The sequence below is a fragment of the Onychostruthus taczanowskii genome, unplaced genomic scaffold, assembly GCF_017590055.1.
Source record: "Onychostruthus taczanowskii isolate IOZ18803 unplaced genomic scaffold, ASM1759005v1 scaffold42, whole genome shotgun sequence".
Taxonomy (NCBI): Eukaryota; Metazoa; Chordata; class Aves; order Passeriformes; family Passeridae; genus Onychostruthus; species Onychostruthus taczanowskii.
In genome coordinates, this window is record NW_024501682.1 from 6,221,570 (window position 1) to 6,240,125 (window position 18,556).

General features: G+C 34.8%; 1 protein-coding gene across 2 annotated transcripts in view; it reads right to left on the bottom strand.

Moving 5' to 3' along the window:
* BABAM2 (BRISC and BRCA1 A complex member 2) overlaps positions 1-18,556 on the bottom strand; it is a 162,571-nt gene that overhangs the window by 92,526 nt on the left and 51,489 nt on the right. For both annotated transcript variants that reach the window (XM_041413497.1, XM_041413498.1), the window contains exon 6: positions 17,026-17,100. In XM_041413497.1, the coding sequence (XP_041269431.1) occupies positions 17,026-17,100 (75 nt within the window). The remainder of the gene's footprint in view (positions 1-17,025; positions 17,101-18,556) is intronic.

Here is an 18,556-nt window from a genome sequence, read left to right on the forward strand (position 1 = left end):
CCTTGGCTAATACAAAGATGATAATACCAGGCTTTGCATTCTTGCCTGAACTGATGCTGAAGCCATCAGCAAACCTGGCACTGGTAACAGCCACCTCAGCACTGGGAATAGCAGTGATTGTGTAAAGAATAGTCGGTATCACAATAAAATTTCATCAATCAGTTTCTTTCATAAAGTGCTGGATTCTTCATAGGGTTAAGCAGAGGAGGCATGAGGCCACTCCTGAACTCAATTTTGGTTTGTTCAACCTGACACCACAACAGCTTGAGCTGTCATTGACACCTAAAGATCTGAATGCTCACTTGTCAATGTCAGCAGGAAGAGAATGACACCTAAGTCTCACCACTGAAAGCTAACTTCATGCTAAATTAATTTGATGCCATTGCTCACGTGGATAGACTTGAATATAATTTCCACTGTCTTCTACTTCATTTTGACATATTGAACTGACATTAAATAATTTAAATAAAGCAGCACAAAAGCATTTGGAAGGTACTTATAATTCAAAATATCTCTGTCTTGAATTTGTACATGTATGCATTTTAAGCTAACAGTAGCAATTGAAACTATTACTTTAAAAGGACTAAAACAGTATTTAAAAGATAACCTATGACTAAAGCAAAAAATGCTTAAAACAGTAATTAAAAACTATTTCAGTTTGTTTGAAATTAATAAAGTTGCTCATTTCCTCTCTACCTCCAACGCTGCTATATCAAAGGACATTATTTGAAGACATAAAAACATGTACTGAATGACAGCTCTTTAAATTGCATAAAGTTCAACCATGATAAACAAATACTCAAATGGACAAAGGTTAGCAGACAGAATAGCTTGTACTCACCTATTAATAAATACCATATTAAATTTAGGTTGACAGCCACAGTTAAATTAGCAGATGAAGTAATTATTATATTTGATACTCCATGGTTTAAAAATCACATCTACTGGAATCTATTTTTGGTCTGTCACTACCTTACTCTAGAAAAAGTTCATATACCAGTTTCCCAGTTTAAAAATGTGGAGATTAATACATCTTATCAGTGATGTTACAGGGCTTAAGTCAGTATTTCAAAACCTTTGGTTCTGACTGCAAAGTCCTCCATCAATGCTGCAGAAAGGAAACTTATTAATCTCAATTCCTTTAACTGCCACCAACTGCCTTGTGAACAAGTAAAAAAAATTCAAGCTGCAGAAGCATTTCCAGTATCAGACAACTATCACTGGCAACATAAAATTCTTTTAATAGAAAAAGAGTGAAAGAGTAATTCATTTGATGAGCCAAATTTCAGCCTGATGCTTTTATAGGAATAATAAATCTCTAAAACCAGGATTCATAATATTGACGCAGAAATACTGAAACAAACTCAAAACTATTAATGGTGCAAAAGACACCACTTCAAATGTTTTTACCTGTCTGAACCAGTTTTGCTGCTTTGACACACCTACAATTCTTGTATATATTTATCCCTCAGAAACACAGAACAAGCACATAACACAAAGAGGCCTTTATATATAATGCCATATAATTACCCTTTACATTTCAGATGGTTTGAAAATCTGTGTTTATGAATATAGTTCTGTGATCATAATCCTGTTGACTTCAATGAAGGCAGAGTCCACCTCATGGAATAAAAAACACAGTCGTCTCTTGACTGGCCTGAACTGCACCAATTGGGCCAATTAGACCAGCCTTTCTATAAAGGTATCTGAAATATTTGTTTTTAAAAAATTGCACGCTAGTTTCATAACAGGAGACATAACACTTCTTGCCTTGATCACTTTCCAGCATCATAAACCTCTGCTTTTTTCCTAACACAAACACAGGGAAGTGAAACTACCAGCTACTCCTTTCCCATAACATGAAATATAATGAAAATTTCTTTGAAAAACAGGGAAGAAAACCCACCAACCATGAGGTATACACGTGCTCTTCACTATAGCCAAAACTATGGTTTAAAGCTAGAAATCAACTCTTTTTTGTGACAGTTGGGTATGTCAGTGATTTGCTTCCAAATGCAAGTGACTTTTTCTCATTAGTGAATAATCAGTTACTCTGTGTAACTGTACTATTATTTTCAGTATTTGTGTAAGAAAAATGGAAAATCTAGATTTAGCAAAGCCACACCATCCTTCCAAAAAGTAATATGGCAATTTGCATTCCATACTGTGTAATTATCTATAAATATATTGCTTTGTAGGCTTTATTGATCGAAATCTACGTTTTACATCTCGTATTTGCACCATATCTAACTTTCTATAAAACACACTGCAGGAAGAATACAATAGAAAGAAGTAAACTCTACTCTCATTGCTCTAGTTCTTTACAGAAAAAAATTAATCCTTGTACTGCTCTGAAAATACAAGCACACATTAAGCATAAGTTCATTTATTGAAAAGTTGTCTACCTGCTTTTCAGCATGCTTCCAAACCACTGAATAGCTGTGCAACCAATAATTTGTTGTAGAAAGAAACTTAAGACTGTAATAAGAATCAAAACATGGTATCAATTTGGAACTGTATGCCACTAATAAGTTTTAAATATTTGCCCCTTGTTTTAAATATGAAAACCCAAGAAATTATGTGACTTGCCCTCTCAGCAAGATCAAAAGGAATCTGTCTAAAAACCTCAGTGGAAACAAAAAAATATAAAAATTGTTCTTTCTGATCCTTCATGTTGATAATCTCACAGTGACACAAGGAAAGAGAAGACAATGATGCTCCCTTTGAGGCTTTAAATATATTTCATAATATACCAACATAGATATTTGTGTTATACCAAGCTGTGCACTGCCCATGGACACACACGGATGCAAAGAGCACATAATGTCCTCTTATTGTGCGCAACAGTTTTGGTCACTTAAAGGGTTTGAGTTTAAGAATTCTGGTATTACTGCTACACTTGAAAAGGAATTATACTGTTAAAAATGGAATGCAAATTGAAAAATAGTGCCTATTCATTTTTGAACTTATTTTATGATTTCACAATCTTAAAATATATCATTTTCCCACCATAGATATCAATGCCCAGTAATTTGTCATCATTCTCAAAAGAAATACAAAACATATTGAAAAACAATAAATAAACATTTTGCTAACAATTATGTTTGTACACAACCAGGTTAGAACTGCACTGAAAAACTCTTATCTTCATATGTAAATTCCTGGAACATACACATCATCAAGTTCTTTTATTTTTTCTTCATTTTACAGGCAAGCTTCTAAACAAAGGCAATTGATAACAGTCTCTAACTATGGTGGGAAAAAAGAATAAAACAAATCAGGCCTACTATCTAGAGAAGGATTTAAACAAATAGAAGAAAAATAAACAGTTGTCAAAAAATTAACTTTTAATGTTTCTGATGGTATAAAAATTTGATTTTTAAATCCAATAGTCATTTAAAGCTAAAAAATTTATCAGCAACATTTATCAGACTACTTCTTCCCCTGCCAACAGATTTTTTTTTTTCAGACACAGTATTCCTTCATGTGCTATTTGGAGGGAAATACTTCTCTGCAATAAAAATTCTTTCTGTATTTTTTTTTATTCCCCTCCAACTTATACCAAACAAGAAAGCATAACAGACATCCTTTTATGGTTAAAAAGATCCTGACCAAGGTTCTTAATGTTCTTGGACAAGCAATGCCCACATTACCACAACATTTTCTTGACTTAACAGAGTTTGAAGATGAGGATGATGCTTTACATCCTCCAGGCTGAACAAATTTGTTAGGAAGACATGTCCTGCCAGATATGTTTAAGAGAATAAGGCCATTGATTAATCAAGAATGGAGTCCATTAAAATAATGGAATTCAAATATCTGTAGATGGTTACTTAACAGGACACTGTCAAGGTATTTGTGTCAATTTTTGAAAATGCCCTTCTCAATCAGCATTAATACATGCTTGGCTCCATATCTGCCTAACTTTCAGTGTGTTAGAAGCTGGACTGCAATTAACGGCTGCATTAAACAAAAAAAAAAAAAAAAAAGGAAACTGTCCCAAACTAGTAATTCACAAGAAGTGACAAATTGAGCATTTGCAAATACTTTGTTTTCTGTGTAATAGTTTTGCAAAGATCTGAACACCCTCATGCACAGGAGAAACAAATAAATATCTGGAGACAATACAAGTTTCAAAACAATGTTTTTCAAAAAAAAGTTTCAAAATAGTGTTTTCAAAAGTTTACATGCAGTAACATTCCAAAATATTAATCTCAAGAAGAATCTTTTTCATTGTATTTTTCAAAGAATACAAAATTAGAACACAAAGATAAAGAGATAAGACTTGTTTCCAGTCTTTCTCTGTGATTCAAAAAACACTAATGTTTTGTACAGCTGTAAATATCTTAATTGGAAGTAGGTTCCGAAATTGCCTTAATATGGTAATGCAGAGATTATTCATCTTTCTCGATAAATTCAGACCTTTGTTTCTTCTGTCCAACCCCAAAATAGCTTGTGCATATGCAATGAGCAGGTAACAGTCTTTATACTGAAAACTTAATATTGATTCTTTTATCTTACATTAAAGGAGAGATTTCCTTCACAGTAACAGTGATGACCACCTCAGTGGAAGAAGAAGAAAATCAGCTGCACCATAATCTACCACAAATATTCCCAAATGGATCACTTGACTAAAGATTTAAACTGTATAAACCCTTAGATGGGCATTCCCAAATTGATTTAAACAACACTGATAGGTGATTGAGCTGCAGGAAGGAGTTTACTAACAAATTCAACTGAATGCCTTGGTGCTAAGCAAGTGTACATATTCTACTTGTGCATTCATCCCATTTCAGCCAAGTTGTTCTAAAACTTTTTGGATGATGAAAAAATTCTGAATATCATCAAGTTTTTCATTCTAGTGTAGACATTGTGTAAATTTTCCTCCCTTTTAATTTAGTTTCAGATTCAGTGCATATGTAACCACTCTTTTCAGCTGCCTCCCCACTCTCTTCACTCCTTTCCCTGACCTGTTTTTAGTCTCAAAAGACAATTAAGTTCATAGAAGCTCTATGAAGATCAGCAGTCAGGTAGAGGAAAGACACAAATGGTTATTCCACCAAGTACTGCAGCAGGTCAATTCAGTTTGCAATGAAAGGCAGCAAAAGAGGGGACAAATAGTGAAAACACTTCTCATCTTTTCAACTTGATAAATCGCTACACAGGACACATGGGAGAACAAGAACAGCATAGTGCAGTGATTCAAGATGATGAGGGATCAAAACTGTATGAAACGAAGCTTCACTATTTCTACTGATCACAAATGTGGTGATTTTACTTAAAACCTACATCTGTATGTGCCAAAAAACTGCTCTAGAAGAGGTGTCCTGATAAGCACAGTCATGTTCTTCTTGATGAAGATCATTGCAAAATTAATTAAATTTCTTTTTTCAAATCCCACTTATACAGATCACTATGACAATTTTCCAAGTTTCCTGGGAATGCCTCATTCCAAACCTATGAGACTGCAATTTTTTCAATCTTACATGGATCACTGCTTCTTAATTGGCTTTGAAAGACTCTCAGTTCTTTCCTATTAAATTATCTCTTTGTGCTACATCTTCTTTCATATTTAGTATTGAAGGATTATATTAACATATTCATACACAGTTACCTTCTTGTAACAGTGATGACATTTCTGTATCAGTGGCATAAACTTTCTACACCAAGGGATAAGTTTATTCAGCTATATTCACAAAATTCATAAATAAAGAAGCCAAGGGAAAGTAATTCTGCATACTGCAATGCTGCCTCACATGAGTCAGAGAAATAATATATGCCTCCAAGTTGCTTTAATAGGTATAGTCTCCTAAATGTGATACTATCATTGCCTGAAGGCCTGTAAATGGGCCTGCAGTTTGATCATACATCTTTTCAAGAAGGAACTGGCAACATCTGGTAAACAACAACAACAAAAAAGAAACAAAGAGAATATTTATGCTATTAAGTTGCTGCCATACAGTAAAACTGATGCTGCAAGAACACAGTCATAAATGCCAGTCTTGTTTATTACAAATTCAGTTTCACAGCTTCTTATGAAACATTTGCTATTGCATCAAGAGAATCTCTCTGGTATTTTCACTCCAACATTTCTTTTGTTTTAGGAGAACTCATAAAGCACTCAGTCCTAAAATGCTGTATTATTAACACCTCAGTCTTCTATTTCTACCAATCAAGTAATATCCACCTATAATTTACACATATTGAAATAAAGTTTCAGCAATTTCTGATTTTATATTAAAAAACCCCAACACTTGAAAAGGGAGTTTGAGTCACCATGTAAAAAAGAATTTTAAAACAAGAGAAATTGCTTTTCTGTTCAGTAGCTCTAGTGCAGTCAAGGTTAATTACACAAAACAAAGTCCAGAAATTAATGTGATTTTAACAACCTTTTATTTACATTTTTAGAATAAATTATATGCATGAAATGAAATGGATACACAAAAAAACTACATTCTACCTAGAAAGGTAAGTGTTCCATTTGTAAACAAAGACGAACAACAGCCTTAAGAATATAAATTAAAATTGTATTTTAGTTTAAATATTTCTCATACAGACTGCAAGTCAGATTGCATGAACTCTGTCTCTGTTCTGCCATTTATTTGCTTTTCAATATTTTTTTTAATAAGTGAAACAGCTGCAGCGCTTTTCTTTCATGCAGAATACAGCTCAATTCTGTGAACTTTAGAAAGAAGGTATAATTGAAGTTCTAAGTATCTTCAGAGATACACTTATTGTCCAAACGTGAAGAGGTGTCCAAAATCACCTTAAGACACTCAAGAATACTAAAGAATGTTATAATGGCACAACAGTAAGAACCCATAATAGTGGAAAAATGGCCTGAAGCCACACAACTCTTTCTGTTGACAGGCATGGCTAGTTTTTCCTTGAAGAAAAGTGTGTCAAAATGAACCAAACTTAAATGTCTGCTAATTTGAACTGTGATGAGTTGTGAAGGTTATAGAAAGAGAGGGGAGAGGAAAAACAATGCTCTGGTTAAAGCCTTGGACAAGCTCTCTACTCACAGCTCAGGATTCCACTCTGAATTTGCATATACCTAGGTCGTGTTTCAAGTCCTGTCTGAAACAGACGTTTTTTATCATATGTCACAACTCCTGTGAACAAGTGAGATGATAAGTTACTAATTTCATCTAATCTATGTAGGGAGAAAAAGCAACAATACCTACATGTATGTGAAAATGGGAACCTATTTGACCTATATTACAAGAGCTTATCTAATCACTTAACAATAGTAAAATGAAAATTAAATAAGATTTATTACTTAGAAAAAGTAATGAGTCTAGGTGAAATGAGATAGAATTAATGATTTTATCTAGGACACGCATTATAAATGCTAAACAATGAGAATAATAATTTGGAATGAGTGTGTTTATTCTTTGTTAACCAACACATTGTCCTCAGGGTTTTGCAAATGAATCACTGATTATTTACATACCATCAGTCAGTCATCAGTTTTAGTCAAGACATCAGTCATATTTGTCTAACATTTTTCTACACCAGAAAAGATGTTACAGTAAAACAGAGAATATCTGATATTTCCAAATATATAAATACATTCCAATATACTAAAAGCATATATATTTCAGTAGTTTATTACTTAAGACAGCTACAACATCAAGTAATTAAAATGACAAAATATGGCATGAATTGGAAGAGCACAATCAGTTTAACTCTATTTTCCTATTTTCTTTCACCAGAGGGACTTCCTAATGGTATTATATGGGTATACTTACATGTCGTATGTGCACTCCAGACAGTTTATTATGCAGCTCAGAACCAACGCTTAATTCATGGACATCTTTTTGCCCAAATTTTGATGTACTGGTAACTTGCTAAGGCCTAAGGAGTGCACCTAATTGCACCCAATGCTCCTCCCCGCTGCCCCTTCTCTCCCATGGATGTGCTGTTTGCAAAGATTACAGGTCCCAGCACATGAAAGACATACAAGTTCTAGCATGAACACCTAAACTGTTAAAACAGCAATAGAGAGTCAAGAAGTCTAAGTTTTATTTGCTGCTCTTTTACTGTCTCACTGAGATGCTGCTGGACAAGGCAGACTTTCCCTTAGCATTCTCACCTAAATTCTCCTTCTAAAGCAGAAAATGCCTACATACACACCTTCTGTAAACAAGCAACTACTTCCTAAACAGCAGTTACTACAGAAATTAAAAGCTTTATAGGAACACGGCACATTATTAGCTAGCAATTGGTAGACAAAATGCTGTGCATTTTTTGGTAACACAGAAGAAAAACAGCAGAACATCCTATTTTTTTTGTTTTTACTTTATGTTTTATAGTATTATGATTAATGACATTGCCACTATCAATTAGACAAAAATAAAAGTGATGAATCAGTCAACCTCAGTATGTTTAGTGCTGAGACTGTTTCAATGTTAAAGCTTTAATTTTTTTATTTTATTTTTGTCTTAAACCTCTAAACCCATGAAACAGTAAAAGCGAGTAGTGTTAAACATGCCACTACATGATTATTTTACAGACATATATTCTAAAAAACCCAAACAAATGAAACCTTCTTTTAAGACTGGCAGTTATGAAAGGATTTTGTATATTTAACCAAAAAAAAGTTACCAATGCAAATCACAGCATTCAAACCAAGCATGACTAAGAATCATATGAAATCACCATACAGATGCACATTCATGTTAATACTATTCTTTCTGAAGAAGACATAGTCTACTAAGTTGAAAGCCAGAACAAAAGAACCCCAGAACATTAAACCAACCCAGTCCTTGTAACAGCAACTGGGACTTTTATAAACAAAATTTACATTAAGATGTCAATATATGAGGTGAAGGATTTAAGCCGTTATCTGAAGCTTGAGAAAGAGCCCCAGTACTGGGGGTACTGAAAGGGGCTGTGGGCTCAGCATGGAAACATCCTTCAGAAAATCCTACCATCATGCTTTATGTATTTGCAACTACAGATTTGCTGGTTCATGAGTTTTACAGAGTACTTGCTACCTTCAAATTCTATGCTCAACAGTTTCTCAGTATTTTTTTCTTCAACAAGAAACAGCAGTGTAGAATGAATGCAAGAATTTTAAAAATATGTATTTCCAAGATCCACTTCCCAGTTTAAGACCACTGTACATTGCTTGTTCTACACAGCATGGGCAGACCATGACAGATAAAACAAGCACCATCATTATGTAATAACCCGCAATTATTTTTATGGCTATTGAATTCCATTCTCCCTATGCAATACATAAAATGCAAATGTAAAGCAATAGTACAAATTACAAGCCCTAACAAGGCAGTAAATCTGAACCAAGTCACGCAACACAACATATCTATAAACTTTCCCACCAGATGCAAAAAGGCTTTCAAAAACTGCTCTTTTTAACTTATTTTTTTTTAATTTTTAAAAGAAAATTAATTAAAATCCCCCTATCTCTAGTCACATCTGAATAGCAAATTAGTAGTTCTACCAAATTTGAGGAGAATTCACAGAAATTAAGATGAATAATTTAAGATTTATCAGTAGATGTGGTGGTCTTTTCCTTTCATTGCATCATAAAAATAAAATATTAAACAATAAAAGAACTGTCATCAGAAATACAGTTGATTGGAGACTATGATTCATATTAAGATCATAACCCATAAAAATCATCAGCTGTGCAGAATGAGCTGTTCCAGTTGACAGATCTTGCTAACAAAATCTTCCAAAAAATTACAGAAAATGCTGATTGTAAAAAATTGCTTTTGGCTTTCAGCATACGGAGCTTAAGATGCTCCTGACAGTAACATATTTTATGTGGTTTTACTCACTAGATGCTACAAACAACTCATCTTGTTCTGGAAGAACTGTACTAATAAATTTAGTGAGAATGAAGGGAATTTTTTTTCCCCAGAATTCAAATGCAACACGGTTTGATCATGAAGTACACTTTTATACAGCTTTGCTTCCCTTGGTTTGTGGGCAGAAGATATTAAAAACAAAATCATGAAAGGTTGACTAATTAAATCATAGTGTCTGTAAGTATTTCTGCAGCTTCATTGAACTAAAGCAGTTACCACTTTTCTCTTAGCTCTCCAATACCAGAATCAGTAGATTCTGTGACAAAACAAGAGGTGACCTATTCTGAAAAAACCTGTGAGGGTCAATAATATGACTACAATGGCATGACCAGCCAAGAAGCATAATACAGTGGAATATGAAAGATCTTATACACTTTCACCTATAGTGACAAGTGTAGCATCTTGCAAAATAAAAAAACCAAAACAAAATCTCCAAACATTTACAGCTGACCGATCTTATGGCTTTTAAGCTATAACAAAAAACTAGACACTTAAAATATTTCAGCACCAAAAAAAAACTAGTTTTCTGATTTCACAACTTTTCAAACTACCAGAAACATTTCATGACATGAAGACTTTTTTCCCCCTTCCCACGTTATTTGTGGCCTCAGTCAACATGTAAGGTCCAGTGCTTGAAGTTTGCCTGCTTCTGGCACTGGGCTGCTACTCTGACAATGGCCAATGTATTGAGCTAAAGGAGCACTTCCTCACTGGTATTTTGTTGTTATTTTCAATGGAAAATGTGGACAGCAAAAATAAACTGCAGATCACTGGGCACAGGGTAAAATGAAAGACTATAAGAGACAAGCATCAGTGACATCTATACTGATAAATGTCTTCTGCACACACAGCTTACATTTATTTTCCCAGCCTCTAGATCATGCAATTTACTGTCTTCAGCTTCTACAAGTGCTACTGTTTCAAATACTGCCAGTACTAACTTGCACAGACCCATTTCTAATCTAAAATCTCAATGGCTCATTATAATTGTATGTTATAAAGTTTGCCTTTATTAACAGAAGAAGCCCAGACAATCTTTGATGATCCATTATTCTGTTTAAATAATTCAACGCTGGTATAATAATCAATCTATTGAATATCATACTGTCATCTACTTTTAAAATATAAGCTATTTGTTGGAAAGGCTTGAATTTACAGCAAATTTACATCTTAAGATAAGGAATACTTTATGTTATGAAATTCAGGAAGTTAACTTTGTATCTTTGTAACAAAGTCTTAAGTAGTATAATATTAATAGCAATTTAATTGACCTAAAAGATCTCTATGTAAAGCATGGTCAGAGTATTGTGAATTATGAGGACTACATTTTATTTCAGGATTATCTGTCAGTCTTATAAACTTCCAGTTTTGCTATTGGTAAAAGAGGTAAAATGACACCAGGCATCACAGACCTGACAAGCTTCATATGGTGTGCAGGTCCATCATTCTATCCAATACAACATAAATATGTTTTGGAAGGTAGTCAAATAGAATATGCTGCATAACATTTTGAGAGGTAGCTGCCTGACACAGACTAAAACAGTCTAGTGCAAAAAGATCAAGTCAGATCTGAACTCCACATCCTTCTTGTCACTGTTGTGACCTCAACACGCTACATATCGGGTTTTAGTTAGTCAGATACAAACAAAATCAAGAAAGTTTAAAAGTGAAATAAAATATTATTCTTTTTCAGAATATTTAGTTCAGGTTTTCCAAACAGCATTAGAACTTTATACAAGTGCATTTGTGTTTTGGTATTTGCAGCAATTTAACACAAATCTTAAATGCTGTCAAAGAAATCAAACCGCTAAAGCACAACAGTAAAGAAATTGGCCTGGAAAAAAAATCTCATTTGACCCTGCATATTACATTTTTGTTGTTCTGTACTACAGTTAATTACTCAAACATAGACAAGTATTGCAGTCTTTTCACAGTAGCTAGAATTTGGTCTCCATTGTAAACAAAAGTTGCAGTGAAATCCTTTAAGACACTTCCAAATGATGAAATCAGACTAAGGAAAAAAACACAAATATGTTCTTATCTTTCAATTTGAAGGTGAGGATAAACCTCTTCCATTGACAGTCTCACACACAACTGTTTGGCCCCTGGCAATGTGTCTAGACAACGTCTGTTATTTATTTCAGTTCTAAAATACATGCACTAAATGCAATGGTCATCACAAAAACCCCCAAACATCTAAAGAAACAGGTCTGTGTTGCGTATTTCCTTTACACTTCAATACTGACAAATTATTGGAAGGCTGCTGGTCACAGCATCATAACTAAATTAGCCCTGATATTAGCTGTTCACTGGAGCACAACAAGCAGGTACATACACATAGGAAATGAGTACCTTAAAAGATACATACAAGAAGGTGGTGTTAATCAGGGAACATCTTACTTAGTCAAAACATTAAAAACCCCCACGGAAATAACAAGAAAAATACCTAAATATCTTGTTTTTAACAGCATCACTGGCAACACACTCTGAAATCCACTGATACTGTGCAAGCGTACTACAGTCACATAAACAAGTACAATTTGTAAATTACTGAGCTGGAGGTTTTTAATGATTTGTCTATGTTTACATATGTGCCCCTAGCTGATGAAAACTACCAAGAAAGAAACAAAACTACACAGAATGAATGTACCTAGGTAGCCAAAAAGGTCTATGGCATCCTGATTTGTATCAGCAATTTTGTGGCCAGCAGAACCAGGGCAGTGACCATGCCCTTGTACTCAGCACTGGTGAGGCCACGCCTCAAGTGCTGTGTTCAGTTCTGGGCCTCTCACTACAAGAAGGACATTGAGGTGTTGGAATGTGTCCAGAGAAAAGCAATGGAGCTGGGGAAGGATCTGGAGCACAAGTCTTGTAACAAATGGAAAAGGCATCTGCAGTTGTTTAGGCTGGAGAATATGAGGCTCAAGAAGGACCCTTATCTCTCCACAAATACCTGAAAGGAGGTTGTAATGAGGTGGGGGTCAGCCTCTTTTCCCAGGTAACCGCAAAAGGACAAGAGAACATGGCCTCAAGTTGCAACAGAGGAGGTGTAAATTAGATATCTGGAAAATTTCTTCACAAAAAGAGTGATCAGGCACTGGAACTGGCTGCCCAGAGAAGTTGTGGAATCACCAACTCTGGAAATGTTGATTTGATGTGTAGATGGGGCACTTAGGGATGGGCATGGGGCTATTAGTGGACTTGGCAGAAGTGGGTTAACAGTTCAACTTCATGATCTTAGAAGTCTTTTCTAACCTAAAAATTTCTATGAAAATTTGAAAGAGGTATTTAGATGTTCAGCCTATAACCTATTTTATTACTGGGGCTGACACGGTATCTGTAAAGAGGCAGAAATGGAAACTGGAGTCAGACTCTCAAAACGAGTATGTACAGTGAATACTTCCCTTTATAAAATATTGTGGAGAAAATGAAAAATGATACAACCAACAAAAAGAATTTAATTCAAAATGAATAGGCTGATTAAAAATCCAACTAAAAAAAGGCAAAGGAAAAGTATACAAGAATTTTCCAGAGCCAAACCCTCATTCTTTTCAAATAAGAGAACCTTTATGAAAGATTTAACATAATAAACTTTGCAATAGTTTGAGCCATCAACTTGATTCTGCAGATGCTTCAACACAAAGTTTTCACTTATATCAAATGGATTTGCATAAGAAAACCATTTGAAAGTGAGACAAAGGTCCATATTCAATTAAAACCTTTGCATAAAAGTACAACTTTCTAAAAGAAAAAATAATGGATGTGCTTTTTAAGTGTAAGCCAACATTGCTTTTAGAACAGCTATTTAGCATAGAAAATACACAATGATGCTTTTTCTTTCAAATGTAAAGGAATATGGCAAGAGAGTCACGAAGAGAGGTTTATCTGCTGCAGGCATTATAACGGGTACTATGTTTCCAACTAAATAAAATCTGAAGACATTTTACTAGAGTAACTGAACAAATTTTGCTACAATTTTAGAATTCAAAGGAAGAAACAGTGTATTCTGCATTGCTCTTTTAACTATCCTCAGTCTTCTAAATATACCAATCTATTTTACTTTAAATGTACACACACTTGAATTCAATTTTAAATTTAGTGTCACTAATACTTTTGAAACAACCTGGCAAATTCGCCTCTCCAGTCTATAACAATCCAACTTATGCTGCACCTCCAAACTTTTATTCTGTATAGGAAAAGTACTCTCACTGCAATCAGTATGAAGTTGACAAAGTAACATCTTATGATTCCAGAGTGTATGTATTCTCACGAACCCCAAAGACTTTGTAACACTGCACACTGATCTCACAGCTTACATCATCAAACCTGAGTACTGGCTTATGATACAAAGCTTTACCGTCGTGCTTGTAATGTGGTTACCTACTGACATCAATAAAAACTTCAGAAGAGCATTAGAAATCACTGGGATACTAGGAGTGATTGGTTAGGCAAAAATAATGGTCTTTAATATTTCACCAGATTTTAACACAAGTAGTATTAATTAAACATTAAAAAAAAAGTCAGAGAAAACACAACAGGTTTGAACTTTGCAAATCATGACAGAGAAGCTACTGCATACTGCAAGGCTGGATACAGACTAGAACATAATTCAAGAACATTAAATTCTGCAGTAAAACATTAAGCTGTTAATACACTAACAGCCTTCATTTACTGATTGCTCTTCCACCTTTCAGTGTAATATATTAACAATTATTTCCACTTCATCAATGAACACTCTATCAATCATGTACCATAATCCAACAGGTAGCATTGAAACCAGCATAACTGGCAGCCATGATCGAAATAAAGTATTTTATTGCAATATATTAAAGGTCTATTCATGTCAAAAGTCTCATCCAAAAAAGACATGCACGCTTAAAAAAAAAAATCTTTTTTTTTGTTTAATAGCTCCCTTACTAATTTGGAGTAGTCAGAGTACAATTATCTAAATCACAACAGAGTAAGTCCTGATTCTACCTGCTTTCATGTCGTTTATTTTGCTGTCACAAGAGATGACATTCATCTAGCTCAAGAGTACACACAGGAAGCTAAAGGCAGCAAGAGGATATAAGATCCTGCCTGCTACAAAGCATACTCTGTCATAACCCACGCTGGAGCTTAAATCAAACCATTTTTCTACTGTCAACAAATATTTCTGCAATCAAACAATATTTCTTCTCCTGTGGCTACTCAGCCAGACTACGTGTCACTTTCCTACTACAGATAGTTAACTTGCCAGCTTGCGCTGTAGAAGCCTGATCAAGAAAACTAAGGATTTCACTAGTACATTGCCCATCAAGAAGGATCGCTGCTGTAAAAATCCAGGCTCTAAAATACAAAAACACATTAATTTTAAAACCCCAAAGCTCAGACATTAAGACTTCTGAAATATAAAAATAAAGGCAGACTGGGAAACTGATTCTGCTACCTGCTCGGTGTGTCTCTTCACCTCACACTACATAAGCAAGCAAAATAAACACATGCTTTCCTTCAGACTAATGAATCACTCAGTACTCAGGATGAACAAAGCTCCAGGAGGAGACTTGTGAAGCAGTAATGATTTACCCACAGTATATGAACCTTGTGTAGAGAAGTTGTTTAGTGAACATGATTGGGAATTACACTAAGGAGGAGTATGCTGCCATGCATTAAGATGCTACTCTTCAGAAACAACTGCAGGTTCTATCATGGTATTCCTACATGATGATAGGTACATAAGTCATAAGCCACCTTCCAACCTGCAAGTTTTTCCAGAAACTGAACAGAGAGATAGCCCTGCAACTGAAGCTATCGAACATATTCCTTCTGCACTTGTCCTGAAATACTTGACTCATTTAAAATTGTTTCTGAAAAATACAGCACTTGGGAGTTCTGGCAGGAGCAGACAGCACAGTTCACATTATACATCTCAGTCTTTTTTCCAGAGTCTTTCAGAAGCAAATCACAGCTAGACTGCAGTCTAGGTGAACTGTTGCTGTGTCCTGCTTAACACCAACCTTCCAGAAAAGGCCTTAGCCAACCCTCTTGCATCTGGATCAGAAACATTCCCATCAAGTGAGAAGAAAAAGCCCAATGGAAAACAGCAGCTGGGAGAAAAACTGCTACTGAAAGTATCTGCATGCTTTCAAGAAGCAGCTCATTACTCAAACAGAAAATCTACAGAAGTTAAAAAGATCATAGGGTTCCAATCTCAAACTGCAACCAGAAAATTTTCAGTCAAGATTATAGTTGTGCCTGCCTTTACTTTCATGGTTTGTAGCTTGAGACATCTTATTTGGTGAAACACTGAAGACTCACACTTGCAGCTGTGATTTAACAATAATTGAAGACAGTTCTAACAATAAGATGAAGGGGAGGTAATGGAATGCACACTGACAATTTCATCTTAACACATTAGTTTTTCAAGACTAAGTAGCTGTTCCTCTTTCCAAATATTTAAAAGAAGGCAGACACATGGTTTAAAGGAAAGATGGGTGTTGGCAACATCAACTGACTCAAACCTTATCTACAGTGGAAGTTCTAACACTTCTCTCTGACAGTCATGATAGACAGAAAAACCAGATCTCTCACTGCATTCTCTAAATATAGTAATATTGACCTTATGATGGGCTTCCTCAGTAGCTGCTTCAAACAGAGACTGTCCCTGTGCTGTAAAAACACGCATTTCAAATTCTTCCATGGTGGTAGTTTGTCATAAACTGCTTTTTCTGTTTTTATTTCTCCTCTTAGCAAAGAAATTAATGTTTTTTCATCCCAACTTGCAAAAATATAGTACTACTTTCAAAAGTATCTGGTCAAATTTCTGTTCATTGTGAACAATGAAGAAATCACTGAAGCTTTCAGTTCAAATAACCAGAATTTGGTTTCATTCCCTGTTAAGAAATGGTGTATTTAGTTAGCTTTTCTTTTTCTACTGTCAAGACTATTGGTACAATTGAGACTGTTCATTAAAAACTCCAACAATGCCATGTCATTTAATTCCACAGTCTCATATAAAAGATGCCATTAATGTAGAACACAAAACAACAGTATGCCCAACATCACCTTTCCTAAACCTATTCCAATCAGATTTAAAAATTGTGAACTTTCAAACTCTTGGAGAGCAGAAAAGTCAAAATAATTACTAAGGAGATTGCAATAGTTCCTACTCTCTCATAAATACTGTGAACTTAGACAGTGGTTTTACCTTGAGAAGGTATGTAGGAATATTGCTGAAATCGACAGGCAGCTTCAAGAGGAAGCGAGCCGAGAATTCTCCAGTCTGTGGAAAAAAGGTAACACTAATGAGATCTGGTAGCTAAAAGAGAACCACAAACATTCTGAAGATTAAATACTATCCAGAAAAACATGTAAGAGCTCATACAAAGAGAAGGGTTGAGATTTAAAACAAAACTGCTGAATAGAAGTACTGGAGAGGAAAAAAAATTACAGATTTCACAGGTGTCATATGAAAAAACACCTTAAAAAACATTAACCCTCATTGCCAGTAAGTCAACAGCAAAAAGTAGTTAGAATAAAACAATGTGCATGGCAAAAAATCAGACTATATTTTGTTACACCCTAAATATAGATGTATCTTGGCTGTACTCATTTCCGGACAAAGGTCTGGCGAGACCTGCAAAGAGTCTGAAAGCAAAGCTAAAAACCTGACAAATTGATAAGAACATATAGATAAAACAGAGACATCTTTACAAACACTGCAGATATATGTAAGAGAATTTGTGTTTTGAAAGGTAAGCACGTATCAAAAGTATCCTCTGCATAAAGTTAGAAGAAAAAGAGTTCAAGTAGAAGGTTTTAAATAATGTGTCTTCAGAATTATGTAACTCTAAACACCTAGACAACCATTTACTGAAAATTTGCCAAGTGTCCCATACACACTGCTCTTTTTTACGTATAAAGGGTATGTGAAGGAAATGGAAAGGATTTCCTCTCTGTTTCATACACTTCCTTAAAACCAGACTTTGTCCACCTGGTCATAAAGCAATGAAGTTAGCTGTTTTTAAAAAACAAATGGCTGCCTGATTTCCTCCATGTTAATTTTTTGTTGTCTCTATTTTTTTAGTTCAATATAGTAGCCACACAGCAGCTATATTTGTTAGGTAGGTTGAATTAGTGGTAAAGAAAGTGTTAAACATTGATTTTATGCAATAAATTACAAAAACTGGCATAATTTGAGACAAGCTTACCAATTTGTCAGTGCCAATCTGTTTCTGGGTCTATCTACCAGGCATGAACTACAGATAACTCATTCTACCTTTAAGTTACTAAACAACAGCAAACAAGATCTGGAATGGAACTGAAATATTCCCAATGGCACCTTTCTAGTTATATCATTTGCCAAAAGGATTTGTGTGATGTTGGGCTGTAATTCACCCTTATGCCAGCTAGCTAAGAATTGCCCTTAAAATTTGTCACTGGTACTCACACAAGATATGCAAAGAAATTGCTCACAAAAACACTATGCAACAAAAAGTGAGTGCACATTAAAGTCCAACTGTGAAACCTTTCCTGATTACACCACTTGTGAGGAAAGGTACCAACTTCCTGATGCTGTATTACTGATGTATGCATAAAAATCACCAACTTCTTGCACACGTTTAACATGAAGACTGCTACAATAACAGTCAGGGTCCTCACTTCTTATCTGGAATGAAATGGATATTACAGATAGTGCTTCTCCTCTGGACTTTCAAAAAATGCCATGCAACCGTTGC